Source organism: Oryzias melastigma, linkage group LG20 (assembly GCF_002922805.2).
Source record: "Oryzias melastigma strain HK-1 linkage group LG20, ASM292280v2, whole genome shotgun sequence".
Classification (NCBI taxonomy): domain Eukaryota; kingdom Metazoa; phylum Chordata; class Actinopteri; order Beloniformes; family Adrianichthyidae; genus Oryzias; species Oryzias melastigma.
The window spans coordinates 8,016,492-8,031,379 of NC_050531.1; the positions used below are offsets into that span (position 1 = coordinate 8,016,492).

The 14,888-nt window shown below is 40.5% G+C and overlaps 1 protein-coding gene across 1 annotated transcript in view; it reads left to right on the plus strand.

Moving 5' to 3' along the window:
- The window catches only part of dipk2ab (divergent protein kinase domain 2Ab), a 34,428-nt gene that overhangs the window by 6,329 nt on the left and 13,211 nt on the right, over positions 1–14,888 (plus strand). Inside the window, exon 2 of the mRNA XM_024280043.2 lies at positions 3,801–4,684. Within this exon, the coding sequence (XP_024135811.1) occupies positions 4,031–4,684 (654 nt within the window). The 5' untranslated portion in view covers positions 3,801–4,030. The remainder of the gene's footprint in view (positions 1–3,800; positions 4,685–14,888) is intronic.

A 14,888-nucleotide genomic window follows, 5' to 3' on the forward strand; every position in this document is an offset into this window, starting at 1 on the left:
CGCAAAAGGTTAATTCTGATGTATCGACTGACCATTGTATTAACTTGCGCATCAAAAGCAAAAGCTTTCGCAGCATACCATTGATTGTATAAGGGGACTAGACTTACTGAGAGTGACGTCATCCATAGAAACACGTCCGGCTCCAGAGAATTGAAGCTAATACAGTCGTCATTTTTGCGCGATACGGACATCGCTATGTTGGAGCCAATGGACAGTAGTTGATCCGAGTCTACATTTCAATGGCAACTACTGTCGTCGCTTAGGAGTAAGCTTGTTCAAAGTCCACACCCCTTCCAGTCAAAGTGGCTCAGGAGAATTTGTCAATCAAACATTCAAGGTGGATGCTAGCAGTCACCACATGATATTCCAAGGCATCTGATTGGTCAGTTTATAACTTTAATAACAGGATACAAAAAATATGTAAGATTAGGAAGAAGATGTTAAGAAAAAGGTATTGGTGCAGGAATTATTATTTTGACAAATATGACTGAGTAAAGCTGTTGATTTGTCAATAAAAGTCTATGGGATTATGGCTTCTTGGATGGACCCCTTTTATGCTAGATACTCGTCTTCTATGTAGACATGGGTCATTTGGAGTATAATTTAAGCTCGGTTTAACTTATTTAAATAAAACTGATGCAAGGCAAGTTGATTTGTATAGGACATTTTATGTACAGAGACAATTCAAAGTGCTTTACATAAGATATTAAAAGAAACAATCAAAAGAAATAGTAAAAATGTGATCATTAAAAGAAAGTAATAAGATTTTAATTTAAAACAAGCATAGATAAACAGTGCGGACGTAAACTTTTGAATACATATTAATCAAATGCAACTGAGAACAGGTGAGCCTTTAACCTGGGTTTAAGTACACTCGGTGTTTCAGCTGATCTAATGTTTTCTGGAAGTCTATTCCAGATCTGTGGAGCGTAGAAGCAGAATGCAGCTTCTCCATGTTTAATTCTGACTCTAGGAACTGATAAAAGACCGTATCCAGATGATCGGAGAGGTCTGGCTGGTACATACTGGGTCAGGAGGTCAGTCATGTATTTTGGTGCTAAACCATTCAAAGCTTTATAAACCAGTAACAGAACTTTAAAGTCTATCCTCTGACAGACAGGTAACCAGTGTAAAGACCTCAGAACTGGACTGATGTGGTCTACTTTCTTGGTCCTTGTGAGAACCCGAGCAGCAGAGTTCTGAATAAGCTGCAGTTTCCTGATGGATTTTTTTGGTAGTCCTGTAAAAACACTGTTACAGTAATCAAGTTGACTAAAGATGAAAGCATGCACTAGTTTCCTGCTTAGACATCAGATCTTTAACCTTTGAAATATTTTTGAGATTGTCAAAATTCTATCACTACATCCAAGTTTCTGGCTTGGTTGGTAGTTTTTAGTTGAATAGATTGAAGCTCTGTAGTGACGTCTAACCTTTTTTCTTTAGCCCCAAAGACAATAACCTCAGTTTTGTTTTTGTTTAATTGAAGTAAGTTGTGACACATCCAGTCATTAATGTCCTCAATGCATTTACCAAGAGCCCGTACAGGGCCTTGGTCTCCTGGTCTCAATGTAATATATATCTGTGTATCGTCTGCATAGCTATGGTAACTAATGTTGTTGTTCTTTATAATCTGGGCCAGTGGGAGCAGATGTAGATGTTAAATAGAAGTGGTCCCAGGATGGAGCCTTGGGGTACTCCACATGTAATTTCTGTTGGCTTAGATGTGAAGTTACCAATTGACACAAAATATTTCCTGTTTTCTAAGTGTGCTTTGAACCAGTTTAGTACTGGCCCAGTGAGACCCACCCAGTTTTCCAGTCGTCGGAGTAGTATTGCGTGGTCGACTGTATAAAACGCAGCACTGAGATCCAGTAAAACTAGCACTGACATATTTCCACTGTCTGTATTCAAACGCACGTCATTAGTCACTTTTGTCAGAGCACTTTGTTCAAAGGGAAGGCATCTTGTTGCTAGTTAGCCTTGTGTTAGCTGCTGCTCCGTATATCAGGCTTCAGCTGTGCGGAGGCCACGTACATGTAGCGCTCAAGATAAAATGTTTTAAGAGGAATGCGGAAAAAAATCCTTTTGTTTAAAGTAAAAAAGAAAAAGTAAATCTGACCCAATAGTTTAAAAGTATTCAAAGGTTATTGCTGGTGTGATTAAAAAAGAAAAAAAGGAAAATAATCAGCAAAAATTAAAAGCAGAAGTGGGAGCAAAGCAATGTGCGTAGTAAAGCAGAAAGTTTCACAATGGAAATGAAAAGTTGTTCCATGCAGAACAACTAATGATGCATTAGTTGTTTTTGCTACAAGTCATATCTTCACTGCAATATCGATCACTAATATCACAAATCGCAAGTTTTTCTAGTATCGTGCAGCCCTACAGCAATCAATTTATTCAACTATCAGGTAAAAATATATGTTTTAACTGTTTAGATTTACACTTGTAAACACCTAGTTTGTCAATAAAATAAGCTGATTTCCTGACCCAGTTTTCGCTGGTTTAGTTTTTGCTGCAGAGCCACATAATGGTGTGTTGTCTTTGCAATTAATTGCTGAAACCCATAGATTTCTCCCACCAGCCATTGTCCGGCAAAACCGGACATCCATCAGCTTAACAGAAATGACCATCATTTTGATCAATTCTATTTGATTCAGTTATTTTCTCCTCCAATATGGCGTCGGCAGCCAGACTCCCTGTTAGCCATGTCTTCGCAAGTCTCCTTTAACAGGCGTGTCCTAATGAGCTCTAATTGAGAAAGGCTAATTTGCATGGCCCAAGTCTCCACTAAAGTGCTGTAAAAGACTCTTTCCTGAAAAGCTCCTTCTGACATGGTTTCGTTGGGGGAGTTGACGATGGCAAACTGTTTGAGGGCTTTTGTTCTCCTCCTGCATTCCCAGCCTCTCCAACGCATCACCCCAAACCCCTTCCCTTCTGCGCTGACATCAGTTTGCTTAGTGGGGGTTTTTCACACATTCCCATTCTCTGCTTGAAAATGTTATTTTAGTGACACCAGCCATTTTCAAAGAAACAACTTCAAAGCATGATTAAAAGGAAGCAGGGCAGCCCTGATCAAAGGTTAAATTTTGCACAGTGTGACTCTTCAATGCAAACTGTGATTCCTGCAAGATTTTTTTAACTTAAGCTGACTTAAAGTAGTTCTGTGGATCAGAGGAAAAGTGATGGATGCCTTTATTTGGGGGAAAGAAAATACGCACACAAGTCAACCTCAGATTGTTTAACTATTTATGTTGGGAAAGAATTTTATACACAACCCCTTTATTTTTATGTCCAGCTCCCTCTTCTTTGTTAAAGAAATAGGATTTCCAAATGAAGGCTCTGACAGTGCAGACAAGATTATTGCATTCGCTTTGGGAAACTGTAACAAAGTAATAAAATGTCTCAAGTCACCTAAAAGACAAATGTGAGAAAGTTTTAAATGCCACAGTAGGCACTTCTGTCTTATTTCACTGTATAGTTTTAACAATCTCATTATTTCACAAATAAATTTTACAGTATGTGAACTGTATCATTAATATAAATATATTTAAAATATATAGTAGATTATTAATGTATTTCTAAACAAATGTGTATAATTGTGTAAAATTGAATTGAAGAGTCAAAAAAAATCGTGATTCAATTGATTCAGGCTCTTGTGAATTGAATCGTTTCTGGAAAATATAATTGATGCCCAGCCCTAGTTTTCATACTGTTTTTATATTTCTGGTTTATGAAATGTTTATTGTTATTTTACCCAAGGTAGTGACTTCTTCCTTTTTTCTTTATTTGCATATTTTCAGGACTGCCGGCTGGAATTTCCACCAAAACGTCGCAAGGACAGATCACGATGCAGTGGCTGCTGCCAAACTCTGGCGTGGGGCAGCTGTGCCAACCGTGTCGCTGCAGGCAGCTTTAGAAGTTCCGCCTTTGCACCATGAAGGAGAGGCATTGAGGTTAACTCCCTGAAGATCATCTCAATACCTCTCCTCTCCCTCGTCCCGCTTGCACCCCCCATCCTCCCATCCGCATCATGCTGCGCTTCCTGCCTCTCAAACTTGGTCGGCTGTACCGCTGTCTGAAGCTCCTTTTCTTGGTGGGATTGTTTGTCATCTTGCTGATGAACACTCACAACCTGTTCGCTTCCTTCCAGAAGAACGAGCTCACCGACAGGCGATTCATCAACCTCAACAAATGCCCCGCCTGCTTCGGTACCAGCTGGTGCCGCAAGTTCATGAACGGCCAGGTGTCCTTTGAGACCTGGGGTCGCTTGCGGTTCCTAGATGTATTCAATGTCAAGAATGTTTACTTTGCACAGTACGGAGAGCCCAGAGAGGGGACTCGACGTGTGGTGCTCAAGCGGCTCGGTTCTAACCAAGAACTGGCTGAGATCGATCAGAAAATCTGCAAGAGGGCCACAGGCAGGCCACGATGTGACCTTGTTCAAGCGATGTACAAGACTGAATTTGCTCGAATCAACGGGGACGTCCGTCTGCTCACTCCAGATGTAGTGGAGGGGTGGTCGGACCTGGTGCACTGTCCCTCTCAAAGACTTCTGGATCGAGTGGTTCGCAGGTATGCTGAGACAAAGGACTCTGGCAGCTTCCTGCTGAAGAACCTGAAGGACACGGAGAGAATGCAGCTGCTCATGACTTTGGCATTCAACCCAGAGCCACTCGTCCTGCAGGTAATATGCAGTTTACACCTTTTCACATTTCTGTGTTACAGTTGAAATGAGCGTATATATTTTACAATTTTTTTTTTAAGTTGACTGTTGCAGCTTTTTGGGGAGATATTGCATTGGTATACAAAGCCGTCTGCCAGCTGATCCGTGGCAGCAGGTGTTTCTCTATTAGTTGATAAGGTATGGTTCCTGAATTACACATGGGGGATCAGTGCATCAGAACAAAACAAACAAGGGTGTTGGCTCTACAGAAGGCCCCTGGTAAATTACAGGGCAAGGGATCGTCCTCCTTCCTTTACAAAAGATCTGAGACAAGCTGGAACACCCTCCATGAAATCCAGCCTAAATTAAGGCTGCATATTACTGAAGCACAAATATTCTTTGGAGAGAGATACTTTGAGAAACTGTGGCCTCTGTTAAAAAGAAAAAAACTGTTTTTGGCTGGTGGCTACACTGCATATTTAAATTAGCGTAGGCCAGCTTTGAATTATTCAATGGCGTATTTGTAGGACTTTCTGATTTTAGACGCGTCTTTTACATCTCATCAGCTGTAGATGACTCCACCTGATAATGCTGATCTGTAATTAAACAGGTGAAGAGGCGTGTGCAAGCAGGTTGGAGCAGCTGGAGGAATGTGACAAAAGACTGTCAGCAAAAAGGAATGGAAAGGTGTAGAAAACTGGTGAGAGAAGCCATGTTGTTGGTTTAGAGACCGAGACAGAGACAGGAGAACTGAAGACGTTGAGGATCTCTTTGGGAGTAGATACGATGGGATCAGAAAGGATCAGAGGAACAGCATATGGTAGATGTTTTGGAGATAAATGCATGGAAGCAGATTGAGATGATTCGTACACAATGAGTTTGGAGCTTCCAGGAAAAAGGCCTAGGGAAAGACCAAAGAGAGCCAAGGGGGACATGAGGGTAGGTAGTGTAAGGATACAGTGGATAGGGTTAGAAAGAGGCAGATAATTCAATGTGGCAACCCCTGAAGGGAACAGCTGCAAGACAAAGAATATTATTGCTGAGTACTGTATTTTCTTGCATTAATGTATATACTGTCTTTTTTGGAGTATAAGTCGCAGGAGCAAAAAATGCATAATAATGAAGAAAAAGACATGCATATATATATATATATATATAAGTACCTCTAGAGTATAAGTTTCGCTTCTGAACAAATTCGCCAAGCCCAGCGTAGTGCTGCATTCACACCGAGTGCCATTCACATGTCAAATTCGTACCCGCTGCCTCTTTTGACACGCGTCAAATTCAATGCTCAATGCTTGTATAAAAATGTGTTCATAAACTAGATGCTCTCTCTGCGTGTGAAAGAAGCTACTGTTTTTAGCCTCATTGCGACATGCAAGCTTTAACAGAAAATCTCATTTATGTTTATCTCAGACACAGATGATGTTGATAGATCAGGTCTAAATATTTTAAAGAGGTCTACCAAAGCATATGTAAGAACATCCCAAGTCTGGGTTGATGAGATCATTCAGTCTGTCTTTTTTATTCTTTTTTAAAGGCAACCTTTACCTTCTACTGCGGGTAATGACGGCGTCTTCAGCAGTACTTCTGTGTTATCCAGTTTGATGACTTGCTGTCCTGCATTAATCCGAGGAAAGAAAAAATAAAAACAAGAATAATTTTGTCCGCGTCTGAATTGCTTCTCCCTATCCCTACATTTAGCCCTCCAAGCAGAGAAATATAAAAAAATAATGTCTTTGTATTTTTCACAAAGTGCAAATTGAATCAACATGAACATTTCATGGCGTCTATTTATGACTCCACTGTGTTCTGATGATAAACGTGTGCGGTTTATTAAAAGATTACACTTTTTTTTTGCTAAAGTTGTTCGACCACAATGCATTGTGGTCTATATTTACTAATGTAGTGAGCATCGATGCATGCTAGTTTTTCGCAAAGACTTCTGGGAAATTTCTAGTGCACTCGATTTTGGAATTGTAGACAGCACTACAAAATGGTGAACGCACTATATAGTGAGTAGGGGGGGAATTCGGCATTGTCATAAAGTTTAGGAGGAGAACGATTGAATTCTCCTCCATTTTTGTTTTGGACTGCACTGCTTCTGCATTGTTGTCGGTAGTAAATGGTGATACACACACCAAGAGTGCCCTCTAGTGGTTGTTAGTGGGAAACACTCACGAAAGGGCAACCAGCTGTGGTGGAAAAATAACAAATATGTGAGACAATTTGTGCTTAAAAAGATCACAAATAAGTCGCTCTTGAGTTTAAGTTGCATCTCTCACCAAACTATTCAAAAAAGCCCAATTTATACTGTAAAAAATATGATATCTGTATTAACAAATGGTGATTGTTGCCACAATTAAGAAGACTCTTCTATAGTTTGTCTTTGCGAGCATGTTAGAGAATATCTAGAGTCCTATGTCAGTTCAATTGACCAGCATGTTAAAGCTGTTGTTCGTTTTGCCATAACGACATGGCCCACATTCTTGTCCCGAACTGATTTATGGGTCACCAATCAATTTCAATTTCAATCTGCCATTGACTGAGTCTTGTGAGTGAACAAAACAACACTGGTCTTTCCCTGCGTTGACATTCAAAAACATGTGCCAGACCCCCTTCCTGTTACTCATTGAATCGGACACCTCCGGCCAATTTGAAGGACAACAGGCAAAATGAGCTTTTTAGTCTGGTCAGTCTAAAAGAATCAGATTAGCCTGGTTTGTTAGCTTGCTGTCTCTTTCCTTTTATCCACCTGTCTCTGCCTGTTTCTTCCCCTGCCTGTCTGCTCTGCTTGTGTACCAACACGATAATACCATGAGTGTTTTTAACGTCAGTTCAGAGACTTGGTGACTCACCTCCTCCTCATCTTTATCTTGTACACAGCTGAAGATGTCTCACACCAACACTACATGCACAGCCATTATCCTCGTATCTCTTCACAAACCGCTCTCTGTAGCTTTCAAATGTTTACAGAAACTCATGAATTGTTTATCTCATGCTGAACTTGTGACCCATGGGGTAACCTGTTGGGAGGTATGGATGGATAACACTCGGAGAGTGTCAGGTTTCTCAAAGACTCGCACATCCCGGCTACTTTAACTATTCGTCAGCATCACTGAACTCAAAAGATGAGAAAATTAGCTATGAGACCTTGAGACCCCATACACAAAGTTGAGCAGCAGTGGACTATAAAGAATTAATGGCGTTTGTGGAGATCGAACACCTACTGCGCCTGTTTTTTCTTCTTCTTCTCTTTGCTAGAGGTTAGAGTTTTCTCTGGGGATTGCTTTTTTACAATAGAAAGAGGAATGCGGGCTGCATTTTATGACCTACGATAAAATGTAAGCCGATTCCTTCTTTAACTTTTTACCTCGGTGCTTCCTATTGTTTATTTAGACACTAACAGTTTCTAGCAACTCATAAAAGAGGGTTCTATCACTCTGTTGATTAGCACTGCTGTAAAAGAAATGATATATCACTGATAATAATTCAAAGATTTATGTTCTCTGTGCTTTTTCTTTGGTTTATACAGTTGAGTGATGCAAATATGCTTTCTGTCGCCTGTTCAGAGAGCTGCTCCCGCTCATAAAGGGGCTTCTGTTTCCAGTCTTTTGAAGCCTCCGGCGGTAAATCAGCCCTGATGCACTAGAAAAAATCTGACTTTCTTAGTCACTGACAAACACACTGCTGTGTTGTGTCTGGACCGGCCAACAATACGCTTTCTGTGGGTTCGGTTGTTCACAAATGTGCACACACAAAACACTCCACCCCCACTTTTGTGTCACGTGGAGGAGAATTTGGCATTGAGAAACATTTTGTTTTGGAGGACAAAATGATGACAGCCAAACGAGAAAATCTGAAACGAAGCAGCTTCTTATCCAACTTTATCTGTCTTTTTTTTTCATTTCAACACATTAAATCAGCTCAAAAGCTGTTTTTTTTGTTGTTGTCTGAAGAATTTACACAATCATATTTAATTTGACCCCTAGAATGAAACGTTAATTTTTTTTTGCTCTCATTTTCAAGCTTATTTACGTTCCTCTAATTTCTCCGCATCTCCAGCCAGATGATGGACTCATCAGGTGAGGTTTTGCTCGCATCTGCTCCATCACTAAATTAGTTTGATTTAGGCCAGCTCTGTCTTCCAAATCATTAAACTTGGTGGGTTGGCCAGAAACATGTGACTGCACTCGCACCCTTTTTGGTCCTCAGCCTTGTCGTGCTCAGCGAAGCCGAGAATAGGATGTGACAGGCCTGTGGGGTTAACTCAGTCAGCGGCACTCTCATCTCTTCTAAACTGAAATCTGCGCAGTCCCAGACATCCTTTTTTCCCCCCCTCTTTTTATTAACATATTCCCATCTTCTAGATTTTTTAAGATGCTCACCTCACCTGGCAGGAAGACACTGCCATCACAAAGCAGGAGCTTTCTCAACAGTTTTTTCCCCTAGAACTGACAATTGTAAGACTAATATTAGGTCAAAAAATGGAAGGAAAAGAGGGATCAGACAGACTTGGACTGAACTTTGTTCATCCACAGGGGAAACTTCTTAGTCACAGTAGCTTTGTTATGTAAAAGAAAAAAAGTTGACCTCTTTTCCTGTTTGTACCAAGATTATTGGCATATTAGTTTTAATGCAAATATTAGAATCAATTCCCTCTTAACCAGTTAACTCTTGTAATACTTGAATCTTTGCCAGTCCTTGTCATAAATGGATATCAAAGTCTCAACCACAACTTTCTGAACTTTGGTTTAATGTTTCATAAAGCAATCTATTTGAATTACTACTGCTAATCAGACAGGCTAAACAAGTCAGTCTGTTCCTGGAACTGACATCCAAATATTTGTTACATTTTTAGATGCCAACTGAAAGCGAAAATAACCAAATTAAATGCAGGAGGAACTAAGAAAATAAGCTACTTGTAGATGGGACTGGGAATCACTGGGTACTTCACGATGCGATACATGGCTCACAATATCAATTATATTGCAGTACTGTGATAATTGGTAAAAAATAATTTAAAAGAGTACATATTTTTTGGGAAAATATATCCCCATTTATTTTTTACCTTGAACGCAATCAAAATAAACAGCTTGTATTATTTTATGCAACAAATAAAAAGTTTTTTTGCACAAATCAGAAATACTATGTCTAAGACAAGTATTGACACCAAATGAATTGGATTTGTTTCTACAATTCAGTGCTAACAAAAGTAAAATTGTTGTAAACAACAGAACGAATCAATTATTCAAGTATCTACCTCCAAAGGAATGTTTCACCAAAACATGACGAATATAACATTTTACAGCCTCTTTAAATGAAAATAAAAGATCAATAATTGGTGAGAATCAATCACAGGACTAAATATTGCGATATATCGCAATATTGATAGTTTGGCACACCCCTACTTGTAGAATAATTTGATTTCTTTTTTTAATATTTTATTTTTTACTTCTAGTTATGAACAAATAAGCATTTTCCATGAAAGCTTGAATTAAGATTTAAAATGAGCATGTTTGTAAACAAGAATACAAGCTTCATTGGTTTTTATGTCTAAAAGCTCATCTGTTCTGCAGTTAAAGGAAGTGATCAAAACCATTTTTAGTAGTTCCCTTTTTTTGTATGTCCTTTCATGTGATGACACAGCACAGGCTGTCTGAGCTTAAGGAAGAGCCTTCTGTCTCGAAGGCTGGCTCAGTTACTGAGGTCTGCCAGAAAATGGTATTTAAGTTTCTAGCCTGCGATTAGTACCTTTTTGTTTTTTGGGTCTGGGGGGGATTGTGATGCTCTTAGCACATAAGAGAAGAGGGTGTCCATGCTGCTTAACCCTGCCTCAAGTGCTCCCAAACCCTCTTTCAGTGTTCCTAGACCATTGTGTACCAACAGAATCCTGTTAGGATAAGACAAGGAGTTATCTGGGCCCGACTCCTGTCTTTTGGCTGCCCCTGTTGGACGAAGGCCCCAGTGGAAAGAAGCAGAGGGCTTTTGTGCAAGTGTCTCGTACAAGCCAGGGCTTTCTCTCATTTGAATGATCCAAACTGATTGTGTTGCTATTATCCTTTATCTCTTTCCTAACCAAACACACATGCACAGACGCCACACAGCTGTGTTTGGTTAGGTAAATGCCCGTGGCTTCCCCTTCTCCCCTTTCCCACCCATGAGTTGCCTATTTTAAACGTGTTCCCTTACTCCCCGAGGTCGCTACTGTTACAGCCCCTACCCCACACCTACCACCAGCCCATTTCTTAAAGATACAGCTCTGCAAGAGAAGGTGGTCACGCACTACCCTCCCAGGGCCCCTTAAGATGATACAATATGCTAAGCTAACAAGAAGTGCTGCACTGTGCTCTGCCCCCTGGAGAGCCTGTGGCCTAATCTTAGAGCAAAAACTTGCTTTTTGGCACATCTGCTTACCTGCAGAAAGAAAACTGCATGAAAGCACCTGGTTTCTGCTGGAGAAATTATGAAACGTCAGCAGTATGCAGTGATGTCTTTAGATTTTTTCTTTTTTTTTTTTTTTTTATCGTTAGCACCCTTACTAGTCCCAAACAAAAGTTTCTTTACATCAGTGAGGGAACTGCTATAGGCGGGGACCTGTTATTAGATTAAAGTCTTTGGAGTGTTTAATTGGTCTTAGTAAAGATAAATGCTCTCGCCTTGAGCTTTGTGCTGTTGACAGGTTATAGTGCGAGGTCAATGAGAACAATCTCCCTGCTCACCATGCCGCCCAGCTGCCCCCGAGATAATTGGTGCCTGCTCCGGAGTGTTCAGCCATTCATGTGGGCCTCAAACCACAGCTGTCAGGTCTGAGACCAAGTTATTCTTTGAGTATGTTCCCTGTAGTGAGAAAGGCGATGCCACCTAGACGGAGTCAACGCTGCGGCTCGCGACTTAATGCGTCCCTCATCCTCCAGTTGAGGGGATTTAGGTGTTGCTCCTTGTTCAGTGGCTCACATTGGCAGAAAGGTTTAAGCTATCAGCTTTCAAGGCTCGCAAATTCAAACGACACTATTCTGTTCTCATTCTCTGTACACAGCAAATGCCTGAAAATCTCAAGACCCGGCTAACCTATTTTTATCAATACTCGACAGAGTCTGCAGAATTGTGCAGTGTGTGTGTAAACCGTTTCAGGTCTGATGAGCGGATCTCTCGGTTGACCTCTCTGATCTTGCGGTTTTGTTTACGTATTCATGTATTTTCCCTGAGTTCTGTGCTTTTTTTAAACTTCTGTTTTTTTCCACATAAACGGCAACATTACAAGCAGTTCAATAAACATCTTTATCCAGCAGTTTAAAAACTCATATTCCAAAAGAAATCCAGTTTTTACTGTTTTGATTTTGTTTTGTAATTTCAACCAAAAGTTAGGTTAGTCCTCCTGGCTTTCAGGAGTGACACCTTGATGATAGAAGAGTAAGCTATTGCTGGCTGTCACGGCTATTTGTCTTGTAGGCCTCTTCATAACATTAACTTGTGCGGTGCAGGGTCAGCTTTTGTTCTTCTCTGCTGCCCCGGAGCTCTCGTTTCTGACCTGCCCTAAAAACCCCAAACAGAAATATCTGTTCAGCATTACAACTGCAACACAATCCTCAGTCTTTTTTGGAAATTTTATGAAACCTTTTATTACACCCCACCAGTCCTGGCCACTGATGATGGAAAGCTGGAGTGCACTGGTTCTTCCTCGCCACATCACCTTTGGCAGTCTTGCTGTTTTGCTACAATATATATTGTAGCAGTATTTTAGTACAATTTTGCATGCTTTTACATTCTGATTGGCTTTAGATGTTGTCTATTAACCTTCTCTGTTGTCTACAGTACATAATTTAATTTAGTTTGACAAGTTTACATAAACCTTTGATTATACTAAGATCTTTGTTTCCATTCTATAACAAGAGACTTAGTTTTCATCAAAAGTTTAAAGCTAAAAAAAAAAGTCATCTATGGCCCCTTTAAAAACTAAAGTCGGCTTTGCAGATTTTACATGCATGCTGTACATGCATTAATGCAAAAAAAGGGACACGTTTTCGTAATTCTACTAAACTAACAAGTTGTTTTCCTTTCTTTTAAAACTGGGACAACGGTCATAAAGGTCTTCCTGTGTTCTGTTTGACTAAGCTTTGATTAAATATAAACTTTACAGTCTGTATGTTTACTTTACCTCTGCTTCTTCGGGGATATTTGACTTATTTTAATTCACATACACGAGTCTTTCGCCCTTTGTTTGAATTTGCCAAGCAGAAATACGCTGAGTTTGGAACTGACGGAATCACTACCCTACATTATAGGTTTTGGAGGGTTGAAAAAGCGGGTTGAAGGAAAGCTAGCGGGAGAAGCAGCAGCAGCAGCACCAGACGAGTGAGAAGGAGAAAGAAATGGCACCACATACGCTTTGGCTGAGGACTTGAAGCCAGCTCCCCTGTGGGGTGTGAGCGCTCGCTGCGGACTAACAGACTGTATTTTAAACCTAAATGGCCAGCAAAATGCCAGACGGGGCTCACCACACTTCTTTCCAGACACACAAGGTCAACAGGAGAGCGGCTCAGAAAGGCAGTCCAGCTTGGCAGCATCATCCCTCCAGCTTTACAGATTCAGAGAGCAGATGCAACCCCGTCTTAGCAGTAAGCTCCTGTAATGCACCCATCAAAAATTATTCGTTTTAGAAAATCAAATCAAGGCGTTTTACATACACTTAGTTCTTTGGCTGGTTGTGCCCTTGCATCTCTCAGCTGCACGTCTAATTGCTGGACGAAAGATGAATCCTGTCCAAGCTTGTTCACTGGAGTTTTATTGAGGACAGAAAATGTAGAGAATTTACACCACACCCCGCTCTTAAAGTTGCTGGTGTGAAACACTTCAGAGGAAAACTACTCATTTCCTTTTTACTTGCAGGATGAAAGTAACCAATTCCTTTTAAAAATGTGTTTATTAGACTAGAGCTGCGCGTGTTTGATGGATCATTGTTCTTTGCAAGGCGGCCAAGCCAATATCTTGGGAGTCACTCATGTTTACTCACCCTCTGAATAGAGGTTGTTATCAGCCCTGGTCACGTTGCATGTTCTCATTCACATGAACTCAGACACAGTTTCACACAAACACTTGCACTCGCATGCGCACACAAACAAGGCTCCTCTTTGGAACCTTCTTACACACACACCCCCGGAGTGGCCCAGGAGAAGGGCATGCCTTTGTCAGCAGATGTCAGGACGCAGGTGTGTGTTCCTGCGCTTCTCGGTCCAGTTGTTTCATCCTCTCCTCCAGAGGCCGGCCATTTGTCTGTGGCTCCGTTTCATTTCAGAACCCCCCCCAAGAGGACACCGGTGTCTGTCATGTTGATGGTGAAAAGCCACCTCACTCTCCACTCCATGCTCTCACGCTGCATCAACACTACTTCCACAAATAGATTAGCCTGCCTTGCACCCAAAAAAGTTGCCTTTAACAAACACGGTTATATTTTTAGTTTCTGCTTTCTAACCATGCCTTATTTTTATTTAAATATATGTGCATTCTGGGATTAAAATAAGGGTTGTGTTGGTGGTTGACAAGGTTGTCTCACTCCAATCATCTTATGATCTATTTTAAAAGTGTTCCCAGTGGTCTTTAAATTATGACTATGCCATTTTTAGGCAATAAAAAAATTCTAGGACATAGTTACTGCAGAGCAGCAATAGTTCATCCGATATTCCTCTTTGAGTTGTGAAGAGTAAGCCTTGCCTCACCTCCCATCATCCCTTCACGTCTAAAAGTGAGTGCATCGAAATGAAGCGAACCAGGGAGATTTTTGACAACTGAAGGCAATACACCTACGAGCCATGCTACAGCTAGCACAACAACAATCGACCATTACAAAATCAAACATGGGTGGGGCATGATAACGTGAAACTCCTGGGACTTTCTCGTTTCAAACTGTAGGGGGCAGTACACAGAGGACTTCTGACTATATTATCAAGAAGTAAAAAAAGTTTATTTTAATTTGTCAAAAAATTGGCAATGACCAATAGACAGCACTTTGAAAGCCCCATTTATAGTGGTCAACAGCCAAAAAAAGTTAATTTAGTGTTTGGTTACCCTTTAAAATACTTTAAATTCAAACATATTTTGTGGGATAGGTGACTTGTCCATTGTTAATGGATGTATATAAGGATATATGTATGTATATTTTTTATCCAGAGTCTGTACCAAGAATGATATGACCTTTTAAAGCCGTAAAAGTTGCTGGAATGTGTCA